At 36.0% G+C, this 17,790-nt stretch overlaps 2 protein-coding genes across 9 annotated transcripts in view; both read right to left on the bottom strand.

The window, feature by feature from the left end:
• Positions 1 to 9,431, bottom strand: part of fmt (phosphatase 6 regulatory subunit 1-like protein fmt) — a 54,727-nt gene extending 45,296 nt beyond the window's left edge. For all 7 annotated transcript variants that reach the window (XM_045758591.2, XM_045758585.2, XM_045758587.2 and 4 more), the window contains exons 1-5: positions 9,048 to 9,431; positions 6,186 to 6,255; positions 5,203 to 5,282; positions 4,861 to 5,043; positions 3,401 to 3,491 (exon numbers count right to left, since the gene is read on the bottom strand). In XM_045758591.2, coding sequence (XP_045614547.1) covers positions 3,401 to 3,491; positions 4,861 to 5,043; positions 5,203 to 5,282; positions 6,186 to 6,245 — 414 coding nt within the window. In that variant the 5' untranslated portion in view covers positions 6,246 to 6,255; positions 9,048 to 9,431. The remainder of the gene's footprint in view (positions 1 to 3,400; positions 3,492 to 4,860; positions 5,044 to 5,202; positions 5,283 to 6,185; positions 6,256 to 9,047) is intronic.
• Positions 9,432 to 12,286: 2,855 nt separating this feature from the next.
• Positions 12,287 to 17,465, bottom strand: rho-7 (rhomboid family intramembrane serine protease rho-7). Of its 2 annotated transcripts, none has more exons than XM_045758594.2 (2): positions 17,342 to 17,465; positions 12,287 to 14,966 (listed from the first exon to the last, which is right to left on the bottom strand). In XM_045758594.2, exon 2 carries the CDS (start codon positions 14,947 to 14,949, stop codon positions 13,861 to 13,863), a length of 1,089 nt encoding a protein of 362 aa, XP_045614550.2. In that variant the 5' UTR covers positions 14,950 to 14,966; positions 17,342 to 17,465; the 3' UTR covers positions 12,287 to 13,860. The 2 variants fall into 2 exon arrangements, with proteins under 2 accessions (XP_045614550.2, XP_045614551.2); XM_045758595.2 differs by lacking the exon at positions 17,342 to 17,465 and adding an exon at positions 17,166 to 17,308.
• Between the last annotated feature and the right edge of the window lie 325 nt (positions 17,466 to 17,790).

The raw sequence follows: 17,790 nt of genomic DNA, 5'->3' as shown, positions 1-17,790 counted from the left end.
TTCAAATGATATAAATCAATATAATGAATTGTGCCATAAATATAATCATGCCATAAATATCATCATTTAATATATTAAGTGAACTAATCATAGTCTTAAGATTCCAAAATAAATTTTTAAGTGGCTTTACTTAAGATACTTAAATAAAGAACCCCAAATAACAAGCTTGACAATGCAATTTTCTTTATTAGGTGCATTGCTTGTAAAAACCCAAGCTATCGTTAGGTGATATACATTATAATAATCTCTTGCAGCTATAACATGGATGAAACTATTTACAAGACACCTTTTGTGGACAGGCATGCCTGTTTTTATCAAATCCTTAACTATTAACGATATCTATTTTACTCAACATATATATATTTATGTGTGTTATATTTACTCAACATATATATATTATATATCTACATCTTATCAATGTAGCGTAAGCAAGCATTAGAGAAAGATAAGTAATTTCCTTTTTTCAATAGAGCCCTTCAAGAGAATGATTTTCATTAATTTATCTTATAAATAAGTATGAAACTTCTCAGAAATGCCACCATTCAATATTTGTGGTTATTTTCAAAATTATAAGGCAAGTGTTTTATAGTACAGTAACTTAACTAGAAAATTCTTAAGTCTACATAATTAAATTTCATATGAATCATACAGTAAATCTCCCAAAATCAGCATACCATGGAGACTACAAAACTCCATTACATTTGTATGCATACACACATGCATGCGCACACACACAGGAACCTGTACACCTGTTGATTGACGGTTGAGAAGCGGGACCAAAGAGCCAGAGCTCAACCCCCGCAAGCACAACTAGGTGAGTACACACGCACAAACTGTAGCAGACGGGAGACAACAGTAGTCCCCAGGAAAATCCATTTGCCTAAATATTGCAGAATAAGTTGAAGACCAGGAGTGGTGTCCCAGGAAATACGAATGAATAGAGAATTTGAAAAGTAACATAAAATATGCAAAAGTAGGTGAAAATTGACAAATCTAGATAGATAGTTGTTTTTCAAAACAAAAGCACTGTCAACAACAAAGATGGCTGGCACCATAGGAAAGAACACACCAACATGATATTTTCAAAGGTTAGGTAAGTAAGGTAGCCGCACAAAAAATAATGAAAGGTGTCTTTCTTAGCAGGTTTGTGATAATTGAGAACTTGCTAAGGAAATATGAAAGAAATGTTCTTAAATTAGGACTGAAGGTCTCAAGAATAAATATTGTAAATTAACCCTTGACTGCATGCACCCCTTACCCCCCACAAACACACACACACATGGTAGATGGTTGGAACAAGTTAAGTGAGAAGGTGGTGGAGACCAATACCATCAGTAGTTTCTGAGCGTTATTTTTAACAAAGTACAGTATTGGAAAGACAGGACACTACGAGCGTAGCTCTCATTCTGCAATTACACTTAGGCAATCAATCAACCAATCTCTCTCTCTCACTCACTGTTTGGGACACTATAAGCTGGTTTTTTGTTTTAACAAAATTTCAGTGAATATTTGTTGTTTTTGCTTAACATAAATCAAATTTTTAATAATACTAAATAAAATATCATTCTTGTTATCTTGTCTGTTATCATTGACAAACATGGTAATCAAATCAATAGAAAAACTAGTCAAATAAAATTAGTGTAACAACTGGAAAGAAATGACAATGACAGACAGAATGGCTTTCGAACGGGAAAGTCCTGGGTACAAATCATTTTAGCTTTTATGTCAAAACCACACCACAGAATCTTGCAAGAAAGAGAGGCCATGTGTATCCACCTTGGCCTAAAAAAGGCCTTGGACAGTCTCATACAAGAGGCTATTCTGGAAGCTAGAACACATTCTACCTCAGTGAAAGGTGTGTTCTGGAAGCTAGAACACACAGGAACAGTAATAGGTAGACTACTGACATGGATGACAAATTTTGACAAAAATGAAAGTAAGAATTGGAGGTAACACTTCAGAAAGGAGAAATGTCATAAGTAAAGCACAAAAAGGTTCAATTTTCAAGTGATGTTCATAGTCTATATAAACGATCTATCAGAAGGAATTCAGAGTTATATGAATATATTTGCAGATGATGCTAGTTACAAAGGAAAGTAAGATTCTTAATGACTGTCTTGCCCTTCAAAGTGAACTAGAAATGAGGTGAGGAACCAATGGCATGTGTGCCAAACGTAATATGCATACCTATTTTGTTGTCATGCATACACAGATATTGGTCGCATAAACAAAGTTCTTTAAGAATGATTTCAAGCATATTTTTCTCCATTGGCACAAGAGAACTTTTTAGAAAATTATTGCCAATTTAATCACACATTCACAAAAAGTTCCCTTGACCTAGACAAAATAAGAAACTGGAGCAACACATGGCAGACTGAATGTAAATATATGCAACAATGGAATTGAAAATGACTTTTAAGTTTAACTGGGTTTTAGATAAACACATACAAAAGGATGAGGAGGCAGCTCAAGCAATTTTCACCCCCGTTCAACATGCGTTCATATATTTACACATATCAAACAATCGACATCACTTAACATTTTCTGTGATAAAACATTTGTAGAATAGGAACAAAGGTGTTATGAGATATGCTACACTTGCAAATTTCAGAATCGTGTTTAAATATATAGATGGAGTAATACTACAGACACTGTTCTTGACAATTTTTAGATTCGACTTAAAATATAGAGCAGTTGTATGGTATCCAAATCTCAAGAAGCGCACAAACTAGAAAGGGTGAAAAGGACATACTACTCAATATTTTCTGGAACTACAAAAATAAGAGCTATGAGGAGAAGCTAGCAGCAGTAAATATGCCAAAGCTAGAAGACAGAATGAAAAGAAGCAACAGTGACAGGAATTGACACAACTGACAAGGAGGAATTTTTTAAACCTCCAACTTCAAGAACAAAGAGGCCATAGATTCAACCGAAGGCAACAAAGGTGCCAACGAAATATAAGAAAGTTATCTTTTGCAAAAAGTTATAGATAGATGGAACAATTTAAGAAAGGTGATGCTGGATGTCAAACCCATTAGTAGATCAAAACATCATATTACAAACTAAACACTTTTAATCCTATTAACATGCTCAATTCCCACTTAGGTTAAATAAAACTTAAGTTAAAGATTTACATTGGGGCAAGAGCATTAAATCAGGTAACTTCAACAAATATAACTATAACGGGCAACTTTGGAAGATTTACTGCACTATACACTGTCATAATGACTAATACATATTTCCATTAAAAACTATTCTATAATTACCTTTACAACATACAAATTTTCAGCCTAATTAATCAGAGTAGCATTAATGTTTCATACATTTGTTGTCCAGATTAATATCACCGTCCCCAGATCCACAGTAGCGGTGTAGTGTTTCTCTGTAGGAACAAACTCACCTGCTCTGATCGTCTCTGTACCAACATGCCCAGAACTTTGGAGAAAAATGATGCCAACAGTGGATTCAGGGGTTTCTCCTTCTTGAGGAATCTGGAAATAAATAGAAATATTAAAAACAAAATATTAAATCAAACTTGCCTATAATGTGTGCATCCTGTCCCATGTGAAATGGGGCAAATCGATCTCAATTTTTACTATATATTGTATATTAAGATTTTAACAAATACTGTATTGTACAAATGTATGAACCACTAATAAAAGGATTACTGGATTTTTCAACCATAGGTTAAATATATATAAGACTGGGTGGGTGAATATAAATAGGAACTTTTTCACAGATGCCTCTAGGCCTTCTGCTCACATATGCCTCTAGGCCCTCTGCCCACATACTCTATTAGGCCTTCTGCAATTTCCACTAGCTTCTTTCAGCACATATTATTATATAATATTTTCTAAATGAAAGATTGAGAACTTCAAACATGAACTCAAACTTGGAAGAGGTAACAGGAATTCTAGTAAATTAAGCAAGGGAATAATTTCTAGTAAACTAGGTAAGCAGACACATTCACAGAGAAGAATGTCAGGATGGAGAGAAGTAACAAGGTTTAGTCCTTAGATCCATAGTGTTCCTGAATTATGTACATTACCTTCCCCAAAAGGTATATTCTTTATTTCCTAATGTCTCTGGATAGTTCAGTGTTGATGAAAATAAGGACAGGGTAGAGGGGAAGCCAAGTGAAAAGTACTTCTTGATGATAGTTCAGGTCCTAGGCAATGCCATACGAGATAATTACAACTATATGGGCAACAGTATAGATTCAAACACTGCCAGGAAACCCAAATTTACACAAAGATGACAGCAAGCCTCTAGTACACTTAATGCATGATAGTGGTTCAATTGACAATTAGTTGACCTGGTAGACTTCATTATAAGCACATAGCTGAGAAAACCAAAAGAATTTACTGTATGTATAAACTATGGATGATAATTTGTATAAAATGATAACATCAGTCACATAGTCAAGAATCAAGAAACAATAGCAGGTTTTTTAAATGGACCTAGGTAAATTGAATTACATTTATATAAAGATATTATACCCATATTAACATCATGGGTATACCAGACAATAACAAAATCAGTGTATAACAACCACATTAGCATAGGAATCAACATATGATGATGATAAATGCTCCTTGAGGGTTACAGCCAGTACTATACAAACATTATTACATTGAGACCACGGGAAGCTATTCTATTTTTCCTTACAAAAAGTTCACTCTGTACAAATTGGCTCTACCTGGTTTTTAAATAGGCAATATTATGTGAAAATAACATCTCTGCCCAACAGGCTTTAACTTATAACTGTTGTCTGCACTTCATATTACTAAAAATAAATGGACATCCAAATAATAAGAAATTTACTAAATAGCACAAACATGCTACAAATTAAAAACTTACTTGTACAAGATATCTAAAAGATTTGTAGAAGCAACCAACTTGTCTATGATTGCTGGAACATCCGCAGTTAGTAACTCTGCAGCCAAGTTAGCATATTTGAAACGCATCTGCAACTCCCCATCCATGGCTGGCTCATTTACCACTAAACATACTAACTCATCAAGGATCTCTGCTCGAGTCAGACTGAAAAAATATATATACAGTACTGTATGTATAGATATACATTATACAAATACAGTATTTATAAATATAATTTAATCAAAACATTTCCAAATCAAAAATATTACAAAATGGAATTCTACTTCAATACCAGGAAAAAAATTATATGAATTCTGTACTTACAAGTCAATAAGTTTTCTATTTTGTGCTTTACATTCTTGGAGGAGTTCATCCTCATCCATGAGTTCCGAAAGCGTAACATCCTGAAAAATAAATGACGAGTAAAATATTGTATATAGTTTAGTAATTCTATTTATCAAAAAAGACCCCACTCACATAAATCTTCCCTTTAACTTGTTCTTTACCACCTTTCTCTTCAAAATCCATTGTTCTTATTGCTTCATTTTCGCATTCCTACCCAATAAACAGGATCTCTTCTTAGCATCGTGGTTCTGTCAGACCGGTATCCTCAAAATGAAGATTCAACTACTACGAGGGATGCCACAGTAAATACTGTACTGTATAAGGAAATAGTTTCTATTGAAACTGAAGCAAAGATTCTGAAATAGCATTGATATGCTTTTGCATTTTTGTAACTAAATTCCCAGACAATTTTCATGAAATAGCACTTAGTTAATAATTAATGTGCGTAAATCATGAAAAATAAACATGTGATTAAAAATGTGACAGTGTCAGACCACGGAGGAAAATTAAAACAGGAATTTCCTCAAGTACTTTCGTATATTAATATATCTTAATAATTAATACAAATAATGGTTCATGCTCCTATAACTACAAAGAATACATTAGCTATGATACCACACTGAAACATTGTGATGTTTGGAAACATGATAAAATCTAACTCTCATTAGACTTTAAAAAAAAAAGTGCAAAAATGCTTAAATGCCTACTAAAAGCAGTTATGCCAGTGGCATCACTTACAGATATGCCAAATGTAGTTTTTAGTATAACTGGAAATAGATCCTAAAAAAGTGAAGCCTAAGCTATTCTAGCTATGGTAAATATTATGAGTTATACCAATGAAAAAGCAGAATGTTTATGGGGTGATCGTCATTTGCTAAAACAACATTTAGGTCTGTAGTGGATCCCCATTCTGCCCAGATATATTGTATACTCTCTATTGAAACATGAATTTCCACACTTACTTCTTTTTGTAGAAGAGTCTCAATCTGGACAGAGGAGCCAAAATTGTACTTCCAAAACATCTTGTTTCACCTAAGGTAAAAGGAAAAAAAATTGTATTATTAAAACCTTTTTAAGGTGAAATTGATTAAATTATTAATATAGAGAATAGCTGAACAATTCTGGCCATATAAAAAATACTGTATATTAAAAGACAAATATGTGATCCCAACAATTAGCATCAGAACAAAATACTGTATATACATCCTTCATAGAGGTAATGTACCTGTATATAGCACTATCTACAAATTTTGCAATCATATTAGCATGGTCAAAAGATTATCCCCATTTACACATGTGATAAAAGGATGAAAATTTAGTATTTAAAAGCAAAAACTTGTAAACACTCGCTTATAGATTATTTTAATTTTTGTTTAAGTCTTCATAAGTTAGACATTATACTCTACCAGATAACGAAATTTTTTCAGAACTATATTGTAGTTTATTTGAGCTTAAGAGTAAAAACAATTATAAAGGAAAGGTTTTCTGCTGAATATTAACAGAAACCTGTCTTGGTTCCCCAACTCTAGCCTACATATTAGAAGGCAGACACCCTGACCACCCACCCACTCTCTCTGATCTAGTGCATGAAAAGAAAATTGGTGTTCTTTCCTCCACAATAAACTATATCTGGCAACTCAGAGACACTGACCAATTCATATCGGTGCTTCACATGCTTTAATGTATCTGCTGCAGCATATACTTGGCATCTACCTGCTATGTACAACTTTTCTAGTAAAATACAACAAATAATTCTTGATTATGAAAATGTAGAGCAAATGATGGTGAATTTTTTAAAATAAGCAAAAATTTCTAAATACAATACAGTACAATAGAAACTCATTAATTCGGAACTCAGTAACCTAAATCTAGGTAATTAAGCTAAAACCAACTCTGTATTTTAGTTCAATTAGTTTGGACAGACACCCAAATCACACAGCTTTGTTATCAGGTTACTGATTAATACACTGCAACATTAGTTTTATAACAATTCTCTTTAAACAATTCATTAATAACAAAAGATAAAATAATATAAACTATTAAATCATTACAGTACAGTATAAATTTACATTAGCCAAGCATTGTGTGTGGTGCCCCACAGAAAATATAGAATTTTTGTTAGTAAAAATATCAAGCATCTATATTCTTGGTTTGCGAGTGTACATAAACATGAAGGGGCAACTTGAGTCCCAGGAACTCGTTCCCACACATCAATTCACATAAAAAATGCATAGACTAATTTATGTGTGTTATATTGACCACTATTTCTGCAGATTCATTTAAGGTGACCCTATTCTCATTACAAATAATTTAATTACTGTACAGTACCTGTAATAACATTGAATAAAGATGAATATCGCATCAGAGGGGTAAGAGGGCAGCAATGGGATGAGATGAGCTGGGTTAACGTTACTCATACAGAGGTTAAATGAGCACTGATGGCTCAAGTTCAGTTCAAGGTGGCAACAACCACCCTATCCCCCAATGATATCTAACAGTCGCAGGTGCAACCAAACATCCGCTAACTTTATCTACAGTTGCTCATGTATCTCTCATTCTGGTGACAATGTACATAATATTCTTGCTCTGCAATGGTATGGATATGATGGGTGATAAAATATACTGTAGTTGTGCTCTACATGTTTATATCACTAAGTGGAAAATGGGTATAATACACATTTGTATGAAGACCAGCATTCGGATGTCTAAACACCTGTCATTCACCAAAATTTTAGTATGCGCAAGCTTGTCAGTACTATATCAATGGGTTTGAATATATTGCAGCTTCGATCCTGGGTCATTTGATAAAATTCATCATCTTTTGATTCATACCATTTTTTGCAACAAAAACTAAATAAACTAAATATTACAAATATTTTTTTAATCCACCAGAGACATCAATAACCGAGTGAATGAAGACTGCTGTGAGGTTGCAACCTGGGGAAGGACAGGTGTTAGCCTGGCCTAAAGGAGCCAAACTGGCTTCCTCTTCCCAACAAGAGGATAATACCAAATAATATACACATGGAAAATACTGGAAGGCCAGATACCAAATCTACACAGTAAAATAACACTGTACTGGAGTGAACGATATGGAAGAAAATGCAGAATAGAACCAGTGAAGAGCAGAGGTGTCATAGGCACAATCAGAGGACACTGTATAAACATCAGAGGTCCGCGGCTGTTCAACATCCTCCCAGCAAGCTCAAGAAATGTTGTCGGAACAACCGTGGGACATCTTCAAGAGAAAACTATCTAATTTTCTAAAAGAAGTGCCAAACCAACCGGGCTGTGGTGGTTATGTGGGCCTGCGGGCCGCTCCAAGCAACAGCCTGGTGGACCAAGCTCTCACAAGTCAAGCCTGGCCTCAGACATGGGCTTGGGGAGTAGAGCAACTCCCAGAACCCCATCAAGCAGTTAAGAAGAAACAAACTCTTTGGGGCAAGATCACATAAGTGCACTTCAAGAAAACTGTTCTGATCATCTCAGTCATGCTACCTTCCTGATATACATATATGACATGGACATGTCATGGGATCCCTCGAGTGTTTCAAGACATCTATAGGAATGAGTTTGGGTGGATATAAATAGGTGGTGCAACTTGTGGGCCAATAAGCCTTGTGTTGTGCACTTTTCTTAAATTGCTATGTTGTTACGAGCAAGTGTGGCCACAGTGGTGCCTCAGAGGGCAGCCAGTGTGGCCACAGTGGGCACCACAGTGGGCGGCACCCACAGTGGGCACCACAGTGGGCGACACCCACAGTGACCTCTCACCAGTGCCCACCCAACCACTACAAACCCTCATCAATACACACACGCCTTACCTTGATATGGAAATCCTGCTCATATTACTCCAAATGTGATCAGTTCCCAGAAGATACTTTAGAGGTAACTTATCATACCCTTGCTATAAAAAAAACTAGAAAAGACAAAAATAACCGAGAGAAAAACTTGAAGTAGTCGTAAAACGCCCTTCAGGAGCAGAGGTCTGTGTACACGCCTAAGTTTCAGGGGCTATTACCGGCACCACTGACTTATTTCCGCCCACATGGGCGTGTTATCCACCTCTCCACACCTGGCCTGGCCTCTCTGCACATTTAAAACCCCCGCAGGACACCGAGGAGAGCGACTAGTGGGAGGAGGAAAGTATTATCGAGCTACGGCGGCCGTGCCACAAACAAACAGATTTTCAGATGATGCAAAATGGCGCACGATAGTAAATATTTCAACACAAATTATGACAATTCTTGTCGTAGACGTGAGGTCATTTTCCCTTATTCAACTACTGGCTATTTTGGTACTCTACTGATGGATATGAATCAATGATGAGGTGTGGTACAATGGTATTAATTTAATTGCATATTTATCAAATGCGTTCATTAAATGTCTACATACAATGCATTAATTATGCTTATATATGGAACGTTAAATAAAAATTATACAATAGTAATTATCATATTATAAATTTATCTACATAAAGTACATTGAAACTTATAAATATATATGTATTTAAATACATCCTTCAAACCAACTAGGCTAGTCCCAGAACTAAGAGGCATGAGTTATGAGGAAAGGCTGCGGGAAATGCCCCTCACGACACTGGAAGACAGAAGAGTAAGAGGAGACATGATCACTACCTACAAAATTCTCAGAGGAATTGACAGGGAAGATAAAGATAAACTGTTTAATAACACGGGTGGAACGCGAACAAGGGGACACAGGTGGAAACTGAGTACCCAAATGAGCCACAGGGACGTTAAAAAGAACTTTTTCAGTGTCAGAGTAGTTAACAGGTGGAATACATTAGGCAGTGATGTGGTGGAGGCTGACTCCATACACAGTTTCAAATGTAGATATGATAGAGCCCAATAGGCTCAGGAATCTGTACACCAGTTGAGAGGCAGGACCAAAGAGCCAGAGCTCAACCCCCGCAAGCACAACTAGGTGAGTACAAGGGCCGTGATGAGGGTTCGAACCCTTATTTTCCCAAACCCAATGGAATGAGGGTTCCGGGTTCGATCATCCCGGGCGTAGGTTCGAACCTTCATCACGGCCCTTGTGATTGATGAAGATTAAGCCACCCAAGAGGTGACATGGGCATGAATACCCGTAAGTGGTGGCCCTTTCGAGCCATTACCAGTATCAAAAGATGATACTGGAGATCTGTGGAGGCGCAACTGCACCCTGCGTGACGGGAGATGTCTCCCGGACCAAGTGGTGACCAAATGGTGTCCCTTGTGGATTTGTTCACTGTATTATAGTCTTTTACAGCATAATTACTTGATTAGCTAGACCACAAGGGTGTCCAAACTGAGAAACTGACATGTTGTTGTTGTTGTTTTAGATTTAGCTACTCATAACGAAATGTCCATGTAGCACGGGCTATGGTGAGCCCGTAATTGAGTTCGGTTATACACGATAATCTTGTTACTGTGATAATTGACATGTGTGGTGAGCCAGTTACATAGTGAAGCGGCCACTGAGTAGTACCTTCAGCAAGCCACCCTTCCATATTTGGCCAATTCATCAGAGCAGCACACGAACTGCTCAAATTGTTACCCATAGTAGACAAGATTCGCATCCCATGTTTAATGAGCCATCCGGTGAGATAGGGATAATAGGTGAAGCTACAGGCCAAGAACTATATATATGGCAGGTAACTGCAGGTATAATAAATCTCTCAACTATTTAATTTATGTGAATTAACAAGCTTTATTACATAACAGTATTGCACTACCCTATTTTAATGAGGGATTACAGAGTATAGATTCCTTCCTCCCTTCACACGCCCAGGACAAATCGTATATATATGGGAATCCAAGAAAAATAATCTACTAGCCTGCACTAACAAACTTTGAGTAAAGTATCGAAATATCTTCCAATATCTGTGAGTAAATGAAATAGTGATTACTCCAAAAAAGAGTAAGAGAGTGGGAGGGATGCTGGAAGAGAGAGGACAGTCAAGCAAGGGTGGGGGAGGCCAGACGAGTTAAAAAAGGATGGAAAGGATGAGAGAATTGGGGAGAGGGAGAAGTGAGAGAGGGAAAGAAAGGTGGAGTAGGGAGGGGTAGAAAGGGAGTGAGGGAAGTTTGAAGAGAAGTGGGGAGAAATGTGGTGAGAGGGGAGGATGAGGGTAGAAATGGAAGGAGAGATGATTGGGAGAAAGGGTTGAGAAGGGAGGAGTGGGGGATTTGCAGATGAACAAAAAGGGGAGGGGGGATAAGGGAAGAGAGATGAGAAAGTGGAGAGGAGGAGAAAGACCCAGTCACAACAGGGGTACCACCATCTGGTCTATACCTATAAAAAAAAATTAATATTTGTGTCTTTCTGAGGTTGGCGGCCCCATGATTGGAGCTTTCCTTATCCAGCTCTCCACAATGACACATAGGGGTAATGGGAGTATCGTAGACCAGTTGCGTTGTCCTCCCAGTGCCACACTTTTAAGAAATATAGGCATGTATAGTACCCCCTCCCCCACCATGTGATTTACATGAAATCATGCCAGAAATAAGGGTTGTTTAATGTAGTTATTTACCAGTTCAGTGTGGGGAAAATGGGGGAGAAATTTTATTTATTTTTTATTAGGGAAATTAGAATGAAATTAATTATATAATATATATGTACAGTACAGTATTGTTGAATGTGACTGAGAGGGTGAGATTTATACACAATACTATATATAGGGGTGTATATATATATATTGTATATATTTTTTTCATTTGACCCTAAGAGTCTCAAACTTCTGACCCAGAGCAGGAGACAATAGCTTTATCAACCATGCTATGAACAGCTATTTGGGGAAGGCTTCCAGACACAACTAACTGCTACCCAAATGGAACTTTAAGCCTTCCCTGGGCTCTCACTCAAGCATGGAGGAATTAGTCGTGTTGCAGTACAAACATGGACGGGACATTGAAAGATCAGTATTAAAGGCAATACTATAACCATCACAGCAGTAAAGTAAAAATGGAACACCAGTTTCTACATACAGAATAAGCTCTGGAATGGGAACCATACTAAGGAAACTCCTTAAATTAAAATTGGATAATAAATTTCAGTCAAATAAGTACAGTATATAATTATATTTACATTTTTATAATCAAAATATTTATATACATTATACAAAATTTAATTGACAGGTCAGGTTTGAATATAGGAGATTGGAAAATTCCAAACTCAATTACAAAAAAAAAAGAATACAAAAAAATACACCTTCTCATAAGACAGTCTAGGGTGTAGCAATCACAAAACTGCATCTTGCCTTTTACAAACAGTAGCCATCTGTAACGGTTAAATTGATATGGCTATTTCAGACAAGACATTATCTCCAATATATATCAACTTGCAGCATAGTGTTTCTCTACAATTAGCATATGAGCACTGTATACTAATCATTCTCAACTGTATTTTAAGAACTTATTACTTTCAAATCTGAACTTTTTAAGGTTTAAGGAAGAAAACCTAATTTGTCTCAAACTCTAATTAGTATGAGGCAGTGATGACAGGCACTAACAAGCAAAATTCATTAGTGTTGCAAGCACTGCTACTGTATGCACTCTGAGATATGGAAACGGTTTGCATCTAACAAGTCTGGAATCGAAGATCCCTTCCCTAAATCCATAGCTTTGAAATGCAAATGGGCACAAAAATTAGTGATAATGACAAGGATGATGATTGCGATGATGATGAATTAATGACAATGGTGTAGGTGATGGCAGCAGTATGTTGTTAATCATCCTGACCTTTGAACCTGCTTCATTATGAAGTATGTATAGATAAAATAAATCACAGTAAGGAAATATTTTTTATCAGTTATAATCCACAGCAGTCTATCATATAATAGTTCCGAGCAGATTCCCTGGAAACTGTTTTAATATTTACAACAGGAAGCTACAAGACATTACTTGTACAAGACAGAAATAAAATCTTAAAAAAAGGAAAAACAAATAAGTCTTGTTCACATACTTTAAAGTATCAAGAACACCTTTGAGTTTTGGTTTTCATTCTCAACAAAACATATAAAACCCCACAGCTCAAACCATAAGCTTTTTAATAAGTGCAAATACATTGTAATGTTTTATTGCTACAGACTGACTTGTTACTGTATATAAATTTTTTAAATACACTTTAATGAGAATTGGTATGACTGATAACATGTACAGTATTCAGACAAAAAAAAGTGGGAAAACCTATGCCCAGTTCTGTACTTCATGAGATATTTGTTCAGTTGAGGTCTTTCTCAAATAATTTAACAAATCTCACGATGGATAAAATTCCATGCACAAACAATGCAATTAATAATTCATGAAATTAAAAATTGCAAGATAAATTCTACTTTTTTATAAGTAATATTTATTCCCCCCCCCCCTTTTTGGGGGGGCCCAAATACAGCACACCCTGTGTTAGGCCAAGTTACAAATGTGAAATTTTTTTTATAAATTTGGGAAGATAATTTTTAAACCATAGTTTATACAAAACGTAATTTTGCAAAACATTTCCTTAACATAACAAAATTAAAGCAAGACTAAAATTAGCTTATGGTTGCTTCAATTTACCTGTGAATATTCTACATAAACATGAGAACATGTGCACTGTAACCACATGTAGATTGTTGGTCTCACAAACTCATTGAGAATTCTATTCCTCTCTTGTTTTGCTTCCTTCCACTCTGTTATTAATTTCATTTCTTAACTCGTGCCACTTTTTCATCAGTGGTTGGCTGTTACCCCAAATATATTTTGGTCCATAACAGGCATAGATAAGTCCAAAGAGAGCTCCTCCTAAGTGAGCAGCATGGTCAAAAACACGCCACCCAAGGGCCATTCCCACAGCATCCAGACACATTACTCCCTTAAGAGCAGTGTCGGCAGAAAAATTAAGGCCAGGAATGAAGACGATTCCAAGTTGTGCATTTGGATACTGAGTACAAAAGTAACCAAGCAGGGCCATAATGGCCCCAGAGGCACCTAATGATGGCCCTGGGCATCGCATAACTACTTTAAATGTGTGACTAGCAAGAGATGATATCACGCCACCACTCAGATACATGGCAACAAATTGCTCTCTACCTAATGATCCACACACACCAGAACTAAAACTATGTAATACATACATATTCATACCAAAATGTAAAAATGCAAAATGACTAAAAGTGCTGAGGAACATTGGCCAACATACAGCACGGGCTGCTGGATTGGAACAGAAGTAGCGTAGCATGGTCTGCTGAAAAGACGGTTTGTTCCAACATGCAAACACAACAGCATTAATGAAGCAAATTGGCCAAAACACCTTCTGACCTTCACTAAGCCCATTCCACCACTTATTTATTGCTTTTCGAAATTCACCTTGTTTGTGATCCCATCCTTCTAAATTATTCAATTGCTTATTTGCCCAGTTCATCCATGAATTGTGTTGTAGCTGGGATCGTAGTGATTCATATTTCCATATTGTTGCAGCAAGAAATGTAGTGCTGCAAAAGCCTCCAGCAAATAACAGACTTTTGGCTAAGCCACGACTCATATTATTTACATTAGGAGCGTCTATTAGATCATTCGGTGCCAGATTCATTCCACCTTGTCGTATCCTTCGTCGTGGCTGCCGAAGTCCACGTGTCATAACAGTGGTTGGAGAGCCATATCCTTTCCCAAAACACGTGAAGAGTGACGGCTGTAATGGTAAGTGTCTTCTATATTGCATGCCATTGACTATCCGCGAGAGCACCGTCATGGTAATACTATACTGCACTGAAAGAGAGAGAGAGAAAGAGAGAAATTAATTGATGTAATCAAAGAATCATTATACTGTACTGGTGGCCCACAGCAACAAAATGACAAACAATATATTGTATACTAGTATGTACATAAAGCAGAAGATACATTTAGCTTTGTTAGCTTGTTGCTGCCTGTTAAGTTTTGTCTATTCTTTTACTTAAATTCAACTTAAATTGCAAATCAAAAGTACCTTTGACTTTAGGGAAAAGAAGGTAGTTATTCAACTATATAAATCTCTGAAGCACCCAAGGGGCACTCCAGAGATTTACAATACAGTGTTGTTAGGGCTAACAACACTGCAAACCAGGCATGAGAAGTGGGATCTTGTCAAAACCTTTAAAATACTGAACAATTTGAAGGATGTTGATGCAGATAACTTTTTCCAAAGCTTAGATGTAACACAAACAACAAAACAATGGTTTCAAGCTCAAGAAAAAACAATGTAGGACCGAAAAAAGATGCTTTTACCACCACAGGGTTATGGAACCCTGGAACTGCCTACCCGCAGAATCTGTAAATGCCAAAACTCTCTTGAATTTGAAAATGCAGCTAGAAAAAATAATCAGGACAAATGGGGGGACCTTTGACAAGCCGCCGGCTTTCTATCTTCATCGAGGCCACTAGTGTGTAAGTGGCCATCAGATAAACACAGGTAAATATGTTAATGTAATGTATTCATAAATTAAAACTATATTTTCAATTTTTAAATGCTATAATCCTAGATCAGTAGACACTTGCAAGACAAATATTAAAAAATATCTGCCACATGAGCTTTTCTCCTCTCAAAAATTTGATTATGAATTATGCAGTACACGTTAAGCTTACATCAAGGTCCCCTCCCCCCAGGATCAAATTACTGACCCTCCCAAGGATGCAACCCCACAACAAGCAAACTCCTGGGTACCTATTTACTGCTAGGTGAACAGAGGAATTAAGTGATAGAAAATGTGCTCAACCATTTCTGTTCCGCCTAGGATTTGAACCTGGAATTATTGATTGTGCATCAAGAACAAACCCAACTGTACTACTGGGACCCTATGAAGCTAAATGCTACACATTTTACAAATTAAAAGTGAGGTAGACTACAGTAATTATATTTAATTCTCATCCTAACGTTCCTTTACACCGAGAACAAAAATTAACTATAAAAAAAATAAAAATAGAATTTCAGAGTGCAGCAGGTTTGCTACTCTACCATATAAGTTAAGAACTATCTGTACACATAACTGACTGTCACACTAATGAAACTCTTTCTCTCAGCAACACACAATAATTTGACGATTGTAATATATTATTGATAATACATATAATCAAATCAACTCAAATGTTTATTCAAGTAAAAGTACATACATAGATGAGTTACAAACATAATGTTGGATTTATAGACAGAGCTAGTACATACAAAACCTAAAGCCACTAATACGCACAGCGTTTCGAGCAAGGTGTGGGGGGGGGGGACTTAGACTAAAACTTAATACTAATTGATATTAAGGTATAAATTGTGTTGAAAAAGGAAAAAAAAAGGGGGGGAGGGGACATGGCAGAAATCAACAATTATACAACTCGGTCAACAAACAGTACTGTTTGAAAATAATAAGACATGGTTGACATTTAGGGATAAGGTAGGTTACATGGAATTAATTAGGTAGTACTTAGTTTTCATCTTAAACTGGTTGAGAGAGGTACAGTCTTTGACATGATTGGGAAGGTCATTCCACATTCTGGGTCCCTTGATTTGTAGAGCATTTCTAGTTAGGATAAGTGGCACTCTTGAAATATCAAAAAGGTATTTGTTCCTGGTGTGGTGCCCATGGGTTCTGTTACAACCTTCTAGGAAGCTTTTAAGGTCAGGATTGACAATGCAGTTCTGAGTTTTAAATATACAGAATACACATGAGAGAATGTACAGTGACTTAATATCTAACATATTCAAAGATTTAATTAAGGATACCGAGTGCTGCCTAGGGCCAGTTTGATACAATGTAGTTTGGTATTTTATAATGAAATATACTGTAATGTGATTGTAATTCATATAATATAATGTGGATGATGTAATATGCCCATCATTATGGGCATATTATATTTGCATATTGCATATTATCATATGCATATTATCTCTATACACAGACACTACAATATAAAGTCTATATTCATAAAATCTCAGGAACTCACATGAATTGAAATAAGTTTATTGAGGTATAAATACACACAAAGTGTTGAGGTAGCTCATGCTATTCTCACCACCGTTCACTACAAAGTGTTCATCTACATACATATATAGACACATATGACGCTCACTCTAACATATTACTGAACATTCTGAATGTTAAACATTCTACATGTCTTACCTGGCGCCGTCAACGGGAGAGTTCTCACGTTTTCCTGAGCCACAGCTGGACATTTGTTGGTATTGGGTCATCAATGGTCATTGATGTCTCATTAATTATAACAAAATAAAGGCAGAATTTTTTATGTCACTTTGTATATTAATTATATTATTACGTACAATATGATATAAATTATATCATCAATACATTTATACTGTACTTGCATATATGCATCTTAATTGAATTGTAGGAATGATTTTAAAATTTTAACAGAATTTTGCGTTATTTTTAAAAGTTTACCCAACGTATTCTATTAATAGAAAATAAATATGTTTGTTATTACCAAAAAAAATAATTTAATCACTATATTGTAGTATGACGCAATCCCGTGATCTCCATTTGAGGCATAGGAATATTTAACAAACGGAGGTCATGAACTATAATTGTTTATTTATATATAATATTTTAAT

Source organism: Procambarus clarkii, chromosome 59 (assembly GCF_040958095.1).
Source record: "Procambarus clarkii isolate CNS0578487 chromosome 59, FALCON_Pclarkii_2.0, whole genome shotgun sequence".
Taxonomy (NCBI): Eukaryota; Metazoa; Arthropoda; class Malacostraca; order Decapoda; family Cambaridae; genus Procambarus; species Procambarus clarkii.
This window is presented reverse-complemented; position numbering and strand designations above follow the sequence as displayed.

What these genes read in the sequence shown, in the direction of transcription:
- rho-7 (XM_045758594.2), bottom strand. Translation starts at nt 14,949, where the DNA reads ATGACGGTGCTCTCGCGGATAGTCAATGGCATGCAATATAGAAGACAC.